General features: G+C 47.5%; 1 protein-coding gene across 1 annotated transcript; it reads left to right on the plus strand.

The window, feature by feature from the left end:
- The first annotated feature begins 2782 nt into the window (after positions 1 to 2782).
- On the plus strand, positions 2783 to 6116 carry LOC137542776 (E3 ubiquitin/ISG15 ligase TRIM25-like). The gene has a single exon (XM_068264632.1). It carries the CDS (start codon positions 2783 to 2785, stop codon positions 4892 to 4894), a length of 2112 nt encoding a protein of 703 aa, XP_068120733.1. The 3' UTR covers positions 4895 to 6116.
- Positions 6117 to 21442: the final 15326 nt, after the last annotated feature.

Below are 21442 nucleotides of genomic sequence, written 5' to 3' on the forward strand. Positions count from 1 at the left end.
CAGGGATCTATCTAATCTATACTGCAGGCACCTATCGAACCTATACTGCAGGCTGGCACCTATCTAATCTATACTGCAGGCACCTATCTAATCTATACTGCAGGCTGGCACCTATCTAACCTATACTGCAGGGACCTATCTAATCTATACTGCAGGCTGGCACCTATCTAACCTATACTGCAGGCTGGCACCTATCTAATCTATACTGCAGGCACCTATCTAATCTATACTGCAGGCTGGCACCTATCTAATCTATACTGCAGGCTGGCACCTATCTACCCTATACTGCAGGGACCTATCTAATCTATACTGCAGGCTGGCACCTATCTAATCTATACTGCAGGCTGGCACCTATCTAATCTATACTGCAGGCACCTATCTAATCTATACTGCAGCCACCTTCTTATCTAATCTATACTGCAGCCACCTTCCTATCTAATCTATACTGCAGGCTGGCACCTATCTAATCTATACTGCAGGCTGGCACCTATCTAATCTATACTGCAGGCTGACACCTATCTAACCTATACTGCAGGCTGGCACCTATCTAATCTATACTGCAGGCACCTATCTGATCTATACTGCAGGCTGGCACCTATCTAATCTATATTGCAGGGCACCACCCTACCTAATCAATACTGCAGGCTGGCACCTATCTAATATATACTGTGGGGTACCTACCTAACTAATCTATACTGCAGGCACCTTTCTATCTAATCTGTACTGCAGGGCACCTACCTACCTATCTAATCTGTATTGCAGGGCACCTACCTGTCTAATCTAAACTGCAGGCACCTATCTAATCTATACTGCAGTGCACCTATCTAATCTATACTGCAGGCACCTATCTAATCTGTACTGCAGGGCACCAACCTATCTAATCTATACTGCAGGCACCTATCTAATATATACTGCGGGGCACCTATCTAATATATACTGCGGGGCACCTACCTGACTAATCTATACTGCAGGCACCTATCTAATCTATACTGCAGGGTACCTACCTACCTATCTAATCTGTACTGCATGGCACCTACCTGTCTAATCTATACTGCATGCACCTATCTAATGTGTACTGCAGGGCACCACCCTATCTAATCTATACTGCAGGCATCTATCTAATATATACTGCGGGGTACCTACCTAACTAATCTATACTGCAGGCACCTATCTAATCTATACTGCAAGGTACCTACCTACCTATCTAATCTGTACTGCAGGGCACCTACCTGTCTAATCTATACTGCAGGGTACCTACCTATCTAATCTATACTGCGGTGCACCTACCTATCTAACCTATACTGGAGGCACCTACCTATCTAACCTATACAGTGTGTGCTTCCAAAACGTGTATCCACAGCATATGTCTCTAGGCCCCGCATATGACACTCGCCCCAGGCCCCGCGTACTCTAAGGCCACCTCTGGAGGGGGGCACACCAAAGACAATAAGGTTGTTGCTTCATTGCGGGCAGACCAAATTTGATCAGCTGGACAGTCACTGTTGTTCTATCATTGAGCTACCACAGCCCGGCGACCATATGGGCTGGAAAACTGCCACGGCCTGCACTCTGGCCACGGTGCGCACCAGTCCAGTACGGCCGTCACTACACAAACAGCTGTTTGCGGTGTGTTACACAGTGAGTTTGGTGTGTCAGTGTGAAGCAGTACACTAAGGGCTTGATTCACTAACCGGCGCTAAGCCGGTTAGTGTGCCCTAAGTGTTTGTGTGCGCAAACCACGGCGTTAGGTGGTTTGCGCCCACACAGTTGAAATAATCCCGCTCACTGCGCGGACAGTGCGGATAATAGTGCGCATTGCTGGTCCTTAAAAGTCGCACCCGATGTGCCGAAAATGACGCATCGGGTGCCCGTTAAGCAGCGCTATGATGCGCCACTTCGGGGGCACCCGATGCATCATTTTCGTCGCATCAGGCGCGACTTTTAAGGGCCAGCGGGTGCAACGTTATCATCGCACCATGCACTAATATTGGCGCACCCGCGCTGAGCGCGCAGTGCACGGGCCGCGCGCAAAGTAGCTGTGCGCACACTAGCGGCCAAAAAGGGCTTAACACTTAGTGCCGGTTAGTGAATCAAGCCCTAATTATACTACCTGATTGATGTATACACATGCAAGATGTCATTGCAATGTGATTTCTGCCCTTAAAACGCTGCTTTGCATCAAATCCAGATTTTCCCCCGGGACTTTTGGTGTATATCCCACTCCGCCATGCAAAACTTCAGGTGTTAGACCCCTTGAAACATCTTTTCCATCACTTTTGTGACCAGCATAAATGTTTGTAGTTTTTAAAGTTCGCCTCCCCATTGAAGTCTATTGCGGTTTGCAAAGTTCGCAGGTTCGCAAACTTTTGCGGAAGTTCGCATTTGAGGTTGGTGAACCTAAAATCGGAGGCTGGAGCCATCTCTATTCACTAATTCTTTGTTGATTGGGACGCAGAACAGCACAAGGGAAATGAGCCTATTCAAACCAATGATCGCTAGTCAGAGTGTTGGACAGAATAGTTGTTTTTTTTTGGGTGGGGGGGTTACAGCAGGCCTAGGGCACTGGAAAATACAAATCTAGCCCTGGAAAGAGAGGTCTTTCAAAAAACTTTATTTTTAATTGTAACTTTCTTTTTAATTTCAATTGCAGCTGTGCAGAGTCGATTTAAAGTTCCTGTTTGAATAACTGTGACTCAATAGCTCTGTCCCACAATAATTAAGCAACCGGCTATACTGCATTGTGAAACATTCACTTTCATTTCCCCTCCCCTCTACTGCAGCGATGGCGTCTGCTGATCTGAGCCAGGAGCTGGAGTGTCCCATCTGTCTGAGCATTTATACAGATCCTGTAAACCTGAAATGTGGTCACAGCTTCTGCCGGGTCTGTATTGATCGTGTGATGGACACACAGGAGGGGTCTGGAGGTTATTTCTGTCCTGAATGTAGAGAGCAGTTTATGGAGAGGCCGACACTGCAGAGGAACATTGCCCTGAGGAAGATAGCAGAGAGTTTCCTGTCTACTCAGCCAGATCAGGAGGAGGCCGGAGTCCGCTGTACTTACTGCATTCACTCTGCTGTACCGGCTGTTATGTTCTGTCTGCACTGTGACGCTTCTCTGTGTGATAATCACCTGAGAGTCCACAGCAAGGCACCAGAACACGTCTTATGTGACCCCAACACTTCCCTGGAGAACAGGAAATGCTCCGTCCATAAGAAGAGCCTAGAGTATTACTGCACTGATGATGCTGCCTGCATCTGCGTTTACTGTTCAGCAGAGGAGCATCGGGGACACCAGGTGGAGACACTGGCTGCGGCCTCTGAGAAAAAGAAGAAGAAGCTGAGAAATGATCTGCAAAAACTGATGGCAGACACAAAGGAGGCTAAAAAAAGAGTCCAGAGTCTGGAGGAACGTAGGAGGAAAGCACAAGATAAAGCAGATGGTGAAACAAAGAGAGTCACTGCCCTGTTTAGAGTCCTCAGGAGACGGCTGGACAATCTGGAGAAGAGAGTCCTGAGTGACATCATTAGGCAGGCACAGCAAGTGTCACAATCCTACAATGACATCATTCAGCAGCTGGAGATAAAGAAGGAGGAGCTGTCCAGGAAGATGCGTCACATTGAGGAGCTGTGTAACACGACTGATCCACTGACTGTCTTACAGGAATCAGACACAGGTGACTTGTGTGACAAGGAGGACAGAAAGAGACATGATAAACAGCTCCATGATGGAGGGGATCTGGATGTGGCCGGCATCTCACACACATTACACACAGGACTATCTGATATCATGTCTGGGGTAATTGTGCAGAAACATACAGACACACAGGCCTATCCACATTCTAGTACAGAGGACAAAGTTCCCCTCACTGCTACACTATCTAGGCCATGCCCCCAACCCACCCCCACCGCACAACACACACAGGCCTCTCCACATTCTAGTACAGAGGACAAAGTTCCCATCACTGCTGAGCTATCCAGGCCACGCCCCCAACCCACCCCCACCACACAACACACACAGGCCTATCCACATTCTAGTACAGAGGACAAAGTTCCAATCAATGCTACACTATCCAGGCCACCCCCCCAACCCACCCCCACTGCACAACACACACAGGCCTATCCACATTCTAGTACAGAGGACAAAGTTCCAATCAATGCTACACTATCCAGGCCACCCCCCCAACCCACCCCCACTGCACAACACACACAGGCCTTTCCACATTCTAGTGCAGAGGACACAGTTCCTATCACTACTGAACTACCCAGGCCACACCCCCTACCCACCCCCACCACACAACACACACAGAGCCAGGCTGGGGGGACAAATATTGGGGCTGTACAGCAAACACCAGGGCTGCCAAAGTATGCAGACATATCACTGGCTGTAAACACAGCTGCTAATAATTTATATATATCAGCTGACAGGAAAATTGCATGCAGGGCAGGCAGAAGCCAGAATGACCCAGAAGCACCAGAGAGATTTGAGGAATATCAGGTGTTGAGCAGCCAGAGATTCTCCTCGGGGCGACATTACTGGGAAGTGGATGTTAGGAGATCAGATGTATGGAGAGTTGGGATGTGTTACCCCAGTATAGACAGGAGAGGAGATCAGTCAGAGATTGGATATAATAACAAGTCCTGGTGTTTGGAGAGGTGGAGTAATCGGTACTCAGTGATACATGATAGGAAAGTAATCTGGTTACCTGACAAGATCCCCAGTAATAGAGTCAGGATATGTCTGGATTATAAGGCCGGGCAGATCTCCTTTTATGCCCTGTGTGACCCGATCAGACACCTCCACACCTTCACTGCTGCCTTCACTGAGCCTCTCCATGCTGCATTATGGGTATATACAGGTTGTGTAAAGATATCTGGGGGGAACCAGAGGAGGTGAGGGATCCGCCTACTGATGACATCACAGGAAGGTAACTGTGATTGGCTCATTATCCCACAAATACTTGCCAGTTATCTGTGATTTTCAGGGACAGTCCTGACATAAAAAATGTTGTCACTGAAAACATCCCTGAATTTTTGTCTTGAACAGTCGTACCATGAAATCCTCATCCTGTGAATGTCTGTAAATCTCTTATCCTCACCTGATACAAAATTAAATAATCTGACATAAATACAGAAATCAGAATAGCAAGACTATACATATATGTGTGGATCTCGAGTATAAATAATACATTGGTTGTTGCCTTAGCGGTGGTAAATAATATAAGTATCAAAATGTAGCTTTCTTATAAAAACTGACACGTACTAGGTAAATCCATCCATCCATGAGTGACGCTCACTTAGTAGTACTGGGGTGTGACACAGTTACTGCATGTGACCAACGCCTGGCAATGCCTTATGCAAGAGGTCTGTGCCACTATGTCAGCTTTACCCTGTGCCCAGCCCACCACTGATGACACCCCACACTGTAACCAACGCATGGCAATGCCTTATGCAGGAGGTCCGTGCCACTATGTCAGCTTTAACCTTCCCAGCGTTCAATTTCCCCAGGATTTCTGTGCAAACAGTGATAAAATTTATTTTTAAAACTTTTTTTTCCCTGTAACTTGCCAAAATGTGTCAAGCAAGGGTCTAGTATACAGTGCAGGAGAGTATTGATGTGTATGCATGTTTATACTGTTCACAGCATGTTTTTTTGAACGGACATTTCTGTGCATACCGCTAGGGAGGTTAATGGATTCCCAGTTGCCACCAGCAGGAAAGCTCCAAACAAAATCTCTATAAGGGATGGCAAATTACTTGCTACTAATTGTAAGTTGATAAAAATTGTATGTTAACCACTTCCCTACCACACTTTTTTCCCCCTTCAAAACCAGAGCAATTTTTACTCTTTCCATTCATTTGCCAAGAACTTTATCGCTATTTATGACACTGAAATTATCTATGTAATAGGCTTTCTTTGGGCAGTACTTTTTTTGCTTAGAATTATTTTATTTTAAATATGCATTTTACAGGGAAGAAGAAAAAAAAATCATAATTTCTTAGCTTTCAGCCATTGTAATTTAAAAATAAAATGTGCTATTGTAGATAAAACAGACATGTTTTATTTGCCCATTTGTCCCAATTATTACAACATTTAAATTGTGTCCGTAGTACAATGTATAGCGTTAATATTCTATTTGGAAATAAAGGTGTATTTTTTCCAGTTTACTTTTTTTTAATTACTATAACAATAATTACAAGCCTTTATTTACAAAAGCAACAGTAATATAGTCTTATGACATACATATTAAAAAAGTCCCTAAGTTAACTTTTTATGTAGGTTTGTTTTAATGATGTAATTTTTCTTCTTTTTTTAACACATGTTTTATTTTGGTAACTATGGGGTAGAGGTGGAAGGAGTAAAAAAAATGTATTTTATTTTTCTGTGGGATAGTGTATAATGGTGTATTTGGGTGTAGTTTTATGTTTTGGCCACAAGATGGTGCTACTCTAACTCCGTGTTCTAAAAAATAAAACAAGGAACCAAGTGTATACATCGAGGTTCATGTCAGGTTGTTTTTCCAATTAGAGCCTGCGCTGCTGCCCAAGACTGATTCATCAAAGGCACAGTGATCGGGTTTGGAAACAGCTATTTCCCATTCCCTGATCATGGAGGGACAGGATTGCGGTTAATGCAAACAGGATAGACATGACAATCATGAGCAGTGGCGGTAAGTAAACAGAGACGCATATCTATGCCCCTGTGCCAGATAAGCGTGGCAAGAGTAGGGAAATGGTTAATGATACACACACACACACACACACACACACACACACACACACACACACACACACACACACACACACACACACACACACACCTGATTTTATATATATAGATGAAGATAATTCTGTTCCTGGTAGGGGGCCCATGTCCTGAGGCTACATACTGATGTAATTTCTTCCCTTAGCTTTTTCTTCTTCTCTCCTCCAATCGCTGAGACATAGGGAAAGCTTAGTTAGGCTAAAGTTAGGCTTATTAGCTTGCTCCTTGCTGATACTTATTGCTAAAAAGCGCCCCACAGCATCTCTTTTGGAGCTAATGTTGTTCTTGTGATCTGTTTTTTTTTTGGGTGTGTGGCCCACTGACACTTGCATATACAGCCCTGTCAGTCAGTCGCAGCTGGCCCTTGCTAATTCCTATACTGTGCAAGTTCCAACACATTCAGTTACTACCTTTCCACTGCCCGTGTGTGACAGCTGCACATTTGTAATACCAGTCCGACTGTGCATACCTGTTCACTGTACCTGTGTGTATGACAGGCAGCTGCACATTGTATTGATACCAGTCCCTTCATACCTTTTCAGTCGGATCAGTGAATAATAGCACACAGCGCCTATGCATAAAAATGGCGTCGCATTAAAAAGATATGCTTATCGCTATTTATCGTTAGTACTGCATAATAATGGCGCACAGGGAAAAAAGAAGAAAAACGGCACACACTAACGTTATTTATCAATAGCGCCGTTCATTTGCCAAACAGCAGACGTTATTGTGCACAGTAACGTTATTTATCAATAGCACCCTACATAAGTCAAACTTCAGACGTTATTTAACTGCAAAACGGTGAATGGATTTAATGTAACACTGTCAAGGTTAGGGTTAGGCACCACTGGGGGGGTCTTAGGGTTAGGCACCATCAGGGGGGTCTTAGGGTTAGGTACCACCAGGGGGGTCTTAGGGTTAGGCACCACTGGGGGGGGGTCTTAGGGTTAGGCACCATCAGGGGGGTCTTAGGGTTAGGCACCACCAGGGAGTCTTAGGGTTAGGCACCATCAGGGGGGTCTTAGGGTTAGGCACCACCAGGGAGTCTTAGGGTTAGGTACCACCAGGGGGTCTTAGGGTTAGGCACCACCAAGGGGTTGGTTAGGGTTAGGCACCACCAGGGGGGTGGTTAGGGTTAGGCACCACCAGTGGGGGGTTTAGGGGTTAGGGATAGGTACAGAGAGGGTTCTGTGTGTTAACACTAAATAACGATAAGGCTTTAACGCAAAATAACGATAAGGCTTTAACGTTAAATAGCGATAAGCGGCAAACGGATTAGCGGCAACACCGTGCGCCATTATTCGCAGGCGCCATTTTCAGATGGATCCCTTTTCAGTGCACCTGCGTGACAGCACGCAGTTTTATATTATATAGCAGTCACTGCATACCTGTTCACGGTACCTGTGTGTGTGTGACTGCTGCACATTTGTTTGTTTTTTTGTTTTTTTATTTATATAGTTACATAGTTACATAGTTATTTTGGTTGAAAAAAGACATACGTCCATTGAGTTCAACCAGTACAAAGTACAACACCAGCCTGCTCCCTCACACATCCCTGTTGATCCAGAGGAAGGCGAAATATCAAACTCAGATGCATGTTTGATATGGGAAGGTCGTCAGCTTATGGCGTGATAGCTTGATAGCCGAACACCAACACTGAAAAGTGCCATCATCATTTCTTGAATATGTATAATTAAGCTTTATTTTATCGTTTCATTATATCTATGTGTGATTCATATACCATAAACTTCTCCCTTCCCTTACACATCATTTCTCATTTCTGTATTAACCATGGCATTCTATCTTATATTTCTCGTATATCTCAATGAAAGGTAGGTGTATTAGATTCTGAGTATATATAAAACATTCAATCAACTTACATTCAGCCATCCATACCCATCCTTAACCCATAACCTATACATACTAACCCACCCCAATCCACCTGACCGCCACCTTTTCCTGCACTTACCCTGCTCAATATTCTAAATATGCAAGTACTTATTGTTTATCCATATACTGTTTTGTAATTTTATGCCAGGTATTTCTGTAAAGACTGCCCCTCTGGGTGCAATCTAAGTCGAGTATCTGACCTTCTGTGCCGTAAAGGGCGTCACCGCCACACAATGAATCCATTCTACTGATCCAGTCATTCAAGAGAGGAGGGGTCGAATCTTTCCATTTTTCTACTATCATTCTTTTTACAACCTTTGTTCCTAGTTCTTTAATTAATATACTCCCTTTGCTGTCGTCTGTGTCAGAAATACCGAAGATAGCTTTGCTTGCAGGTCTCTACTAAAGCACGTTATACTTTCCCAAAAGGGCTTAAAGGGACTCCGAGCAGTGCGGAAACTATGGAAAGATGCATATCATTTTAAAGCTCTCTTTCTCCTCTTTCCAATGATATATAAACCGCCGCCCTACGCCTTTTAGTTTTCGTGATTTTCGTGATTTAAATTGCCGCAGCCGCGATTTCAATCGCGAAAATAGAGAAAACTAAAAGGCGTAGAGCGACGATTTAGGTGTCGTCAGAAAGAGGAGAAAGAGAGCTTTAAAATGATATCCATCTTTCCATAGTTACATTGTATTACACAGGGCGACTTTTTCTGCTAAATGGAGATGCTGACTTTGAGAAAAAGTCGCCCTGTGTAATACAATGCAACTATGGAAAGATGGATATCATTTTAATGCTCTCTTTCTCCTCTTTCTGACGACCCCTAAATCGTCGCTCTACGTCTTTTAGTTTTCTCTATTTTCGCGATTGAAATCGCGGCTGCGGCAATTTAAACTAAAGGGCGTAGGGCGGCGGTTTATATATCATTGGAAAGAGGAGAAAGATAGCTTTAAAATGATATGCATCTTTCCATAGTTTCCGTACTGCTCAAAGTCCCTTTAACTATGGGGCACGTCCACCTCATGTGCAATTCGGACCCGTCCTCATGCCCACATCTCCAGCAAACTTCTGTTTGTCTAGAACATTTTTGGATACGTTCCGGAGTAATGTATCATCTAGCAATGGTCTTGTACTGGATAAGATGCAATCCTGTATCCTGAGTCATCCAATTTTTATGCCATATCGTGGGCCATTTGCTTTTAAGTTAAGAGCCGAGGGCTTTTTCCCATTTTGCACAATAGTGTTGGGTAGTGATTTGGCTCTCTCCTTGACAAATAAGTCTTAAGTTTTCGAAAGTGTTTTGTCCATTTTTTTATTAAGTAAAATAGGTTTTTGAAAATGTTTGGGTCATTCCTTAATCTAGCAAATTTGGAATTTAATTTATGTATAAAGCTTCTTGCTTGGGTTAGGCCCCAAGTTTCATTTTGTCCATAGTTGCAAAATAAGCTAGGTATCCCCAATGCATGGTTGCCCCAGAGATTGATAATGTGCGTGTCGGGACTTATCTTATTTTTGGAAAACCAAGACCCCACCAAACCATGCATAAAATCTGGATTTTCTCTTAGGGTGGTCAGAGGGGATGGGCCGGTATCTTTGTACCACTTTGAGATGAACCAAAAGAGAGTTTTAACTGGTTGTTTTATAATGGGATGATCTGTAGTAGAGTAGATTTTATAGATTTTTTTGGAATCCATGAAAAGATTAAATCTAAGTCACATTCATCCCTTTCTAAGGTAGTCCAAATTTTACCTAATCCATTGGGGGAAGACTCTATCTTCCAGTCCAAAACCCTTGCCAGATGTGTACTCCTATAGTAATTCATAATGTTTGGTGCAGCTAAACCTCCCTCCTCTGTCTGCCTTGAAATAAGTTTGTAGCTAATTCTGCGTCTGGATTTACTCCAGATAAAATTTTGGAAAATGTTATGCCAGTTTAGGAACCATGAACTGGGGATAGCCCCTGGCAGACTCCGCAAGAGAGAAATAAGCTTAGGTAAGACTAGCATTTTAATAATGCTTATCCTCCCAAGTACATTAAAACGTGGATGTTCCCATGATTGGAGTTTCCCCTTGCACTCTTTATCCAACTTGGGATCTAGTGAGGGTAATACCAAGGTATTTAATTGCATAGTCATTCCATCTATAATTGCTATTTAATTTAATAGTTTGCGCAGTGTCACGGGAACAGCCTAAATTCAGGATTGTAGTTTTAGCATGATTAATCTTAAAGTTGGAGTGCAAAGAGAAACCCTCACAAAGTTCCTCACACCTGGCGATGGATTGAATCGGTTTGGTGAAAATTAGTAATAAATCGTCCGCGTAGCCTAGTATTGTAGTCTCATTCGTCTTTGTTTTAACACCTTTAACCATGTTGTCGTTTTGAATTAGATGTATAAAAGCTTCTAAACTAAAGTTGAAAAGCCATGAAGACATCCCCATTCTTAATATCAAAAGTATTGCAAAAAGATCCATTAAAGAGGATCTGTAACGTCAAAATGTCCCCTGGGGGGTCCTCACCTCGGATGGGGGAAGCCTCCGGATCCTAATGAGGCTTCCCACGCCGTCCTCCGTCTCTCAGGGGTCTCGCTGCAGCCCTCCGTGCAAGATGACGTCAATATTTACCTTCCCGGCTCCTGCGCAGGCGCTCTGACGGCTGTCGGCTCCGAAGTAGGTGGAAATACCCGATCGCCGTCGGGTCTGCTCTACTGCGCAGGCGCAAGTTTCCGGCGCCTGCGCAGTAGAGCGGACCCGACTGAGATCGGGTATTTCCGTCTACTTCGGAGCCGAAAGCAGCCACAGCGCCCCCGCTGGAGCCAGTAAAGATAAATATTGAATTTACAGTCGGGTCTGTCGCCGGCTGTTCGGAGGGCTGCAGCGAGACCCCCGTGGGACAGAGGACGGCGTGGGAAGCCTCATTAGGATCCGGAGGCTTCCCCGACCCAAGGTGAGTACCCCCCAGGGGATGTTTTTAATGTTACAGAGTCTCTTTAATATTAACGCCTGCACTTTGATTAATATATAATTTTTTTATTCGGTTTATAAAATTCATACCCAGACCAAATCTTTCCAGAATAGAGAAGATAAAGTCCCTCGATAGTCGGTCAAATGCCTTTTCTGCATCTACTGCAACCATAACTGCTTCTATTCCTCTTATTTTGCAGGTGTGGCTCAAATTTGCAGCAGCGCAGATATTATCTTGTATTTGACTATTTTTAACAAAACCCGTTTGTTGTTTGCCTAGAATCCTAGGATACTGCCCGGTCTGTTTGCCAATACCTCAGAATTTTTTTTTAAAAACAATATAAAGCTATTGTAGTGGCGTAATAGCTAGTGGCGCATAACTCTGTGGACCCTGGCGGTGGGAGCACAGACAGACTGCAGGAGGTTAAAGTAGCAGCAGCAGCAGGAGGAGGAGAGAAACGTGTGGCATCAGGCAATGTAGTAGGCCATGGCACCTAGCGGCGGTACCACAGCACCTAAAGAAAAACCAGGCCAAAGTGGCAGGGTACTGAAGGCTGATGTTGTCACAATAATTCCCAGGCACCTCATGTCCTCCTCTCGCCAACAACAGGGGCCTGGAACATGCCTTCAATCCAGGCCTGGTTTATCTTCAGGAATGTGAGTCTGTCCATAGACTCTGGGGACAGACGAGAGTGCTTCTCAGTGACCACGACACCGGCCGCACTGAAGCACTTCTCGGACAGCACGCTGGAAGGGGGGTAAGACAGCACTTCCAGGGCGTACTACACCAGCTCACTCAAGATCTACAAGCGCCCGACCCAGTACTCCAAGGGGTCCACAGGCTCCTCGCCGGTGTCAAGCCCGCTGAAGGACCCCATGTAGTCGGCCACCATCCGGGTCCAGCGCTGGCTTTGACTTTGAGAGGAGGATGCTGCTGCACGCACCTCCTCTCTCAGCTGCTCTACCGTCATTTAGAGTGCCTTAGTCAATGACAGCAGGTCTCCTGGGCGCCTGATGCTGCTGCTGCTGGCCGCAGGCACCGGCTGCTGTGCTGACTGGACAGGGACTGAGGGGGTGGAAGGCTGGGGGAAGGCTTGCTCCAAATGCCGAACAAGGATCTGCTGCAACTCCCTTGTTCGCTGCTCAGGGTCTCCAGCAGGCAGGAACTGACCCACCTTCCCCTTCAGCCGTGGGTCCAGGATCATGCTGATGCAGGCGTGCTCACGCATCTGCTTAACCCTGGGCTCTGTGCGCAGGCAATGCAGCATGTGCACTGCCATGGGGAACAGGGTGGACTGTCCAGCAGAGACATCAGGGTCAGCGGCCGCAACGCTGTCCTCCTCCTCCTCCTCTGGCCCCTTAGCCTCTTCCTCCTCTCTCCACCCTCGCACCACTGCAGCTGCGCTACGCTCTTCCCCCTCAGCAGCAACATCCAGGACCTCCAACTCCTCCTCCTCCAACAATTCAAATTTCTGTGCAGAAGTGGACTGTGCAGGCAGCTGCTGTTCCAGCTGGATCAGGGCCTCCTCTCCCACATCCATCAGATCACAAAGTGCCATGTCCAGCAGACAAACAAAAGGCACCCACTGGCAGAGGGATGCCCATTCCTTGCTCACCAGGTTGGTTCCCTGCAGGAAGGGAGCCAACACCAAGCAGACCTGCTGCATCTGCCCCCACTGTGCATTGGAGAGGAGCTGGAGTTTGGTGGTGCCGGCAAAAGTGGCCTCCAGAATGTAGCGGTTGACAGTCCTCCTCTGCTCAACCAACTGCTCCAACATCGCCAGGGTGGAGTTCCAGCGAATTGGCACATCAATCACAAGCCGGTGTCGTGGCGTGCCCTCGTGCTGCTGCAGGTCGGCCAGGTTTGCTGCAGCAGAGACTGAGCGGCAGAAACTCCGAACAATTTTCCTTGCCTCTTCCCACAGATTGTCCATCCCCTGGTAGGTGCGCAGGAACTTCTGCACCACCAGGTTCAGGACGTGGGCCAAACAGGGGACGTGGGTCAAGTGTTCCCTGTTGATGGCAGACAGCAGGTTGGACGCATTGTCGGACACCACCATCCCGACTCTGAGGCCTCTGGGGGTCAGCCACTTCTGCTCCTGCTCCCTGAGGTTGGCAAGAACATTGCCTGCCATCAATTTGGTCTTCCCCAGGCTGGCCATCTCCAGCAGTGCTTGGCAGTGGCAGGCCTTCATGCTGCTGATGAGGCGGGGTCGTTTGGCGCTGGGAGCTGCTTATTCTCCCCTGACCCTGCGTGGTGGCACCACATAATGGGCTACTGGTGCTGCTGCTGATGATGTGCCCGAGGATGGACATGCTGCATCCTCACTGGTGCATTCCACTAGGCTGACCTAGTGGGCTGTGAAGGACAGGTAGCGGTCTGTCCTAAAACGGCTGCTCCATGTATCCATGGTGACGTGGATCCACTCACTCATGGCATGATCAAGCGAGCGTCCCACGTTCACCATTGCAAAGCGGTGCAGTGCTGGGATCGCCGTGTGGAAGAAGTAGTGGCGGCTGGGGATTTACCACTCCGGGAATCCGTACTGCAGGAGTGTTCTCATGTCACTCCTGCACAAAGGAGTATGGCAGGAGCTGGGAGCGCATGGCCCGGGCAAGCAACCCATTCAGCACCCAGATGCGCCTGTTGGTAGGAGGCAGAACTTTTGTGACACCAGGGAATGACTCGCTGAGCAGGGTCTGGCGGCATTTGCCTGCACGGGAGGAAGAGGAGGCCACTGTGGAGGGAGCAGATGAGGCCACTGAGGACTGGCTGCCCGGGGGGGGGGGGAGCACTGTCTTTCTGCGCTCCTGCTGCTGATGCTGGATGAGCAGGAGGGTGGGATGCTGCTGCTGATGCTTCTGAAGGCTGTACAGTGGCTGTCTGGCTCTGACCACTGCCTGCACCACTGTCCCTCAGCTTCAGAAAGTCAGTATAGTCCTCAAAGTGCTTGGTCTGCAAGTGGTTCTGCAGGCATGAGGTACCTAACTTGTTGAGATCGCGACCTCTACTCAGGCTGGCACCGCAACTGTGGCAAATGGCACGGGTCTTATCCTCATTGCACACAGTGAAGTACCGCCAGACTAGGGATTTTAACTTGCCCTTCATGCTGAGGGCCGAGCAGGCTTTTTTTCTTTGGAGAGCTGTTTTTTTTCCCTTTGCTTGGAGCTGGAGGTTTCCTGCGGGTGGTGGTAGCGGCTGAAGCAGCAGGCTGTGGCTCCTGCCTTTCACACCCTGTGCCGGCCGACATGCTGTTGCCGCGCTCCTGCACCAGAGACACCGTCTCCTCCGATGACGAGCTGCCTTCACCCAACTGTGGGGGTGGCACATAGGGACGGTCCAGCACCTCATCATCATCATCCCCAAACATCTTCTCTGTGGCCCCAACAAACTCTTATGTCCCCAAATCCCCTGCTTCACGCCCCTCCTCCTCCTCAGCAAAATCAGGTGGTTGTTCTGCACCAACAACAAACTCCTCCACCTCAAAATCCTCCTCCTGCTCCTTGCATGCCCCCATGATCTCCTCCTCCTCAAACTGCTCCACAACATCCCTCGCTCGCGGTCCCTGGGGTGAAGAGCGCGCTCATTGAGGGCAGGCTGGTCGCTGGGGTCGACGTGACCTTAAGCGGTGGTGGAGGACGGCTGCTGCTGCTGCGGACCGCAGTGCTGGCGGTGGCACTAGTCTCGCTGGCGCTGGAGGTCTGGCTGGAAACGGTGGCTTGCTGCTCTGCCATCATTTCCACCACAGCCTGTGCCTGACTATTTGCAATGGGCCGGGGACGACGACCCATGGCAAAGATGGGCGCGTGTTGCTGCTGCGCCTCTGCTCCCTCCTCTGCTCCCTCCTCCACAACTCTGCAGTCAGTGGCTGGCAGCGGACCAGTCACAGACCTGCTGGTGCTGGCAGTGGCTGCGGCAATCGCGCTGCCTCTCCTGGTGGTGCCTCTACCTCTGCCAGTCATCATACAATTATACAAATACAATAAGAAAAACAAAAAAATATATATATGTAGAAAGGGCGTGAAAGGGTGTAAACTTTAATGTAAAGTCTGGGTTGGTGTCAATTTTTTTTTTAAATAGTAGGAGTACTACTACTAGTAGTGTAGTAGTCTACAGTAGTCGATAAGTAACTAGTATAAACAACACAGAAGCCTGATTTAGGATAAATAACACAGATATGATCCTATACTAAGGACTAAAAATTAACTTTTAATAATATATATTAAAATGGACCTTGGCTGCTATAGTTTCAAGACTGATACAGCGACATGGGAGGCTATATAAAGACCTGGTAAGTGTGAGAAAACTATCTCAGTATTGCCCTCTCATGTGGCTGAAAAGAAACACAATGTGGGGCTGTGGTAAAGTATATGAGGATAAACCCCCAGCAGCCTCCTAACATTGCCACTGAATACATTAATACACAACCCCCACCAAATAAGATACAAGATGGATTTATTCGCCAAGAGCGGGGGTACCGTACTCGGAATTGCTTGTGGTATAACCCAGGGATCCCCAACCTGTGGTCCGCGGCCCACTGGTGGTCCGCAGGACGCTTTCAGTTGGGCCGCGGGACTGTCCTCTTGCCCCCGCCCCGCCCCCTCCGCAGCCGCCGCTGCTGTTATCTCTGGCGGCCGATTGGTTTTTTACATTCCCCTTCTCTCCCTCTTGTCAGCGACGCGTGTGAGTCACAGCAGCGCGCCCTGCAGCTGCTGTAACAGAGAGGAAGAAAGCAGGAGAGAAAGAGCGGCTTCCTGTAGCGGCGCGCCGTTACTATGGGAACCGCTCTCTCTTTCCTGCTTCCTCCCTCTCCATCACAGCAGCAGCGGGGCGCGCTGCTGTGACTTACACTCCGGCGAGAGAGAGAGAGGGGAATGTAAGACAAGGTAACTGCAGCAGCGGCGGACGCGGGGGGGAGGTGGGGGCTGCTATACTTGGGCACTATACTGTGGCACTATACTTGCTATACTGGGGTACTATACTGGGGCGCTATACTGGGCACTATACTGGCTGTACTGGGGCACTACTAGCTATATTGGGGCACTATACTGGCTATACTGGGCACTATACTGGCTGTACTGGGGCACTACTAGCTGTACTGGGGCACTACTAGCTGTACTGGGGCACTACTAGCTATACTGGGGCACTACTAGCTATACTGGGGCACTATACTAGCTATACTGGGGCACTATACTGGCTATACTGGGCACTATACTGGCTGTACTGGGGCACTATACTAGCTATACTGGGGCACTATACTGGCTGTACTGGGGCACTACTACCTATACTGGGGCACTATACTGGCTATACTGGGGCACTATACTGGCTGTACTGGGGCACTACTAGCTATACTGGGGCACTATACTTGCTATACTGGGGCACTATACTGGCTATACTGGGCACTATACTGGCTGTACTGGGGCACTATACTAGCTATACTGGGGCACTATACTGGCTGTACTGGGGCACTACTAGCTATACTGGGGCACTATACTGGCTATACTGGGGCACTATACTGGCTGTACTGGGGCACTACTAGCTATACTGGGGCACTATACTGGCTATACTGGGGCACTATACTGGCTATACTGGGGCACTATACTGGCTGTACTGGGGCACTACTAGCTATACTGGGGCACTATACTTGCTATACTGGGGCACTATACTGGCTATACTGGGCACTATACTGGCTGTACTGGGGCACTACTAGCTATACTGGGGCACTATACTAGCTATACTGGGCACTATACTAGCTGTACTGGGGCACTACTAGCTATACTTATACTAGCTATACTGGGGCACTATACTAGCTATACTGGGCACTATACTAGCTATACTGGGGCATACTAACTATACTGGGGCACTATACTACCTATACTGGGGCATACTAGCTATACTGGGCACTTTACTAGCTATACTGGGGCACTACCTACCAACACTGGGCACTATACTAGCTATACTGGGGCACTACCTACCTATACTGGGCACTATATTAGCTTTACTGGGCACTATACTAGCTATACTGGGGTAACTGTACTAGCCATACTGGGGCAACTAAACTCCCTATACTGGGGCAACTATGCTAGCTATGCCCCCCCCCCGGGTAACCCGCCGTGCACGACGCTGTCCACTAGGACGCTACACCCCCTGCGGGCCCCGGAGAAAAATTTGGTCAGAAAGTGGTCCCCGGGCCGAAAAAGGTTGGGGACCCCTGGTATAACCCGACATGTTTCACTTCCTTTTGGCCTCTTTCCAACCAAGAAGTTGCGTTTTAGGGGACGTTAAGGTCGCATAACGTGCCCCTAACCCAACGTATGGTGGTGTTGAAGTTGGACGTCAGATTAAGCTGTGTTATGCAGCTCTCAAAGCTGCCGCTCCAGGATAGTGATGGGAAGTCCAGATCTTTTTAAGGATTCGGATCATTCGAATTGGATCATTGAAAAGATGCGGATCTTTGAACCGAATCATTTGAATCATTTTACTAGGGAAGCAGACTGGGGGTGAAATGACTAGCAGGACAGGACTTTCGGTTAGTCCGAAACATGTCAGCTAATTAATGCGTGCCTTGGTTTTGATATGTCCGTTTAAATAAAGATGTACTTTTTTGGCAAGTGCGGACCCTTTTCATCCTTCCTGAAACCTTGGACTTGCTAACCAGGTCGGGCACTGTCAGGACTGTTTGTGGAATGTGAGTGGTGTTCACCTCATTTAAGTTCCTGCCTTCAGTATAGGTAGCTAGGTACAGGTGCCCTTAGTATAGGTAGCCAGGAATAGGTGCCTCCAGTGTAGGTAAAGTGGGTTGCAAAAGTATTCGGCCCCCTTGAAGTTTTCCTCATTTTGTCATATTACTGCCACAAACATGAATCAATTTTATTGGAATTCCACGTGAAAGACCAATACAAAGTGGTGTACACATGAGAAGTGGAACAAAAATCATACATGATTCCAAACATTTTTTACAAATAAATAACTGCAAAGTGGTGTGTGCATAATTATTCGCCTACCTTTGATCTGAGTGCAGTCAGTTGCCTATAGACATTGCCTGATGAGTGCTAATTACTAAATAGAGTGCACCTGTGTGTAATCTAATGTCAGTACAAATACAGCTGCTCTGTGAGGGCCTCAGAGATTGTCTAAGAGAATATTGGGAGCAACAATACCGTGAAGTCCAAAGAACACACAAGACAGGTCAGGGATCAAGTTATTGAGAAAATTAAAGCAGGCTTAGGCTGCAAAAAGATTTCCAAAGCCTTGAACATCCCACGGAGCACTGTTAAAGCGATCATTCAGAAATGGAAGGAGTATGGCACAACTGTAAACCTACCAAGACAAGGCCATCCACCTAAACTCACAGGCCGAACAAGGAGAGCGCTGATCAGAAATGCAGTCTAAAGGCCCATGGTGACTCTGGACGAGCTGCAGAGATCTACAGCTCAGGTGGGGGAATCTGTCCATAGGACAACTATTAGTCATGCACTGTACAAAGTTGGCCTTTATGGAAGAGTGGCAAGAAGAAAGGCATTGTTAACAGAAAGCATAAGAAGTCCCGTTTGCAGTTTGCCACAAGCCATGTGGGGGACACAGCAACCATGTGGAAAAAGGTGCTCTGGTCAGATGAGACCAAAATGAAACTTTTTGGCTAAAATGCAAAACGCTATGTGTGGCGGAAGACTAACACTGCACATCACTCTGAACACACCATCCCCACTGTGAAATATGGTGGTGGCAGCATAATGCTCGGGGGTGCATCTCTTCAGCAGGGACAGGGAAGCTGGTCAGAGTTGATAGGAAGATGGATGGAGCCAAATACAGGGCAAACTTGGAAGAAAACCTCTTGGAAACTGCAAAAGACTTGAGACTGGGGTGGAGGTTCACCTTCCAGCAGGACAATGACCCTAAACATAAAGCCAGGGCAACAATGGAATGGTTTAAAACAAAACATATCTATCTGTTAGAATGGCCCAGTCAAAGTCCAGATCTAAATCCAATTGAGAATCTGTGGCAAGATCTGAAAACTGCTGTTCACAAACGCTGTCCATCTAATCTGACTGAGCTGGAGCTGTTTTGCAAAGAAGAATGGGCAAGGATTTCAGTCTCTAGATGTGCAAAGCTGGTAGAGACATACCCTAAAAGACTGGCAGCTGTAATTGCAGCAAAAGCTGGTTCTACAAAGTATTGACTCAGGGGGCCGAATAATTACGCACACCCCACTTTGCAGTTATTTGTAAAAAAAAATGTTTGGAATGATGTATGATTTTCAATCCACTTCTCACATGTACACCACTTTGTATTGGAATTCCAATAAAATTGATTCATGTTTGTGGCAGTAATGTGACAAAATGTGGAAACCGTCAAGGGGGCCGAATACTTTTGCAACCCACTGTAGCCAGGTGTAGGTGCCCCCAGTATAGGTAGCCAGGCATAAGTGCCTCCAGTATTGGTAGCCAGGTATAGTTGCCCCCAGTATAGCTTAGCCAGGTATAGGTGCCCCCAGTATAGGTAGCCAGGCATAGGTGCCTCCAGTATTGGTAGCCAGGTATAGGTGCCCTCAGTATAGGTAGCCAGGAATAGGTGCCTCCAGTGTAGGTAGCCAGGTGTAGGTGCCCTCAGTATAGGTAGCCAGGCATAAGTGCCTCCAGTATTGGTAGCCAGGTGTAGGTGCCCCCAGTATAGGTAGCCAGGCATAGGTGCCTCCAGTATTGGCAGCCAGGTATAGGTGCCCCCAGTATAGCTTAGCCAGGTATAGGTGCCCCCAGTATAGGGGCATAGGTGCCTCCAGTATTGGTAGCCAGGTATAGATGCCCCAAGTATAGGTACTCAGGCATAGGTGTCTCCAGTATTGGTAGCCAGGTATAGGTGCCCTCTGTATAGGTAGTCAGGCATAGGTGCCCTCAGTATAGGTAGCCAGGAATAGGTGCCTCCTCCAGTGTAGGTAGCCACGTGTAGGTGCCCCCAGTATAGGTAGCCAGGCATAAGTGCCTCCAGTATTGGTAGCCAGGTATAGGTGCCCCCAGTATAGCTTAGCCAGGTATAGGTGCCCCCAGTATAGATAGCCAGGCATAGGTTCCTCCATTATTGGTAGCCAGGTATAGGTGCCCACAGTATAGCTTAGCCAGGTATAGGTGCCCCCAGTATAGCTTAGCCAGGTATAGGTGCCCCCAGTATAGGTAGCCAGGCATAGGTGCCTCCAGTATTGGTAGCCAGGTATAGATGCCCCCAGTATAGGTACCCAGGCATAGGTGCCTCCAGTATTGGTAGCCAGGTATAGGTGCCCCCTGTATAGGTAGTCAGGCATAGGTGCCTCCAGTATTGGTAGCCAGGTATAGGTGCCCCCTGTAAAGGTAGCCAGGCATAGGTGCCCACAGTATAGGTAGCCAGGCGTAGGTACCTCCAGTATTGGTAGCTAGGTAGAGGTGCCCTTAGTATAGGTAGCCAGGAATAGGTGCCTCCAGTGTAGGTAGCCAGGTATAGGTGCCCCCAGTATAGGTAGCCAGGCACAAGTGCCTCCAGTATTGGTAGCCAGATATAGGTGCCCCCAGTATAGGTGTCCAGATTTCCTGCTTCCACAAGCCCCTGCCTATAATATGCCCATTAGACAGGGTTCTAGTTTTATCAAAAGCACACAAACCACCTACAATACATTCTGATTGTCAGTGGTAACACACAGAGGAAGTAAGAGTAGCAGCAACCTGACAGCTGCTGCTTTTCCAGAAAACTGATTTATTTACAAGGGTAATTATAACATTTCTTTGCAAAGCATGTTGCATCATAAAGAGTTGCATGAGGGTGTATTGAGAGGGAATGAAGACAAAAAAAGACAAAAGAAT

The sequence above is a fragment of the Hyperolius riggenbachi genome, chromosome 2 (assembly GCF_040937935.1).
Source record: "Hyperolius riggenbachi isolate aHypRig1 chromosome 2, aHypRig1.pri, whole genome shotgun sequence".
Lineage (NCBI taxonomy): Eukaryota > Metazoa > Chordata > Amphibia > Anura > Hyperoliidae > Hyperolius > Hyperolius riggenbachi.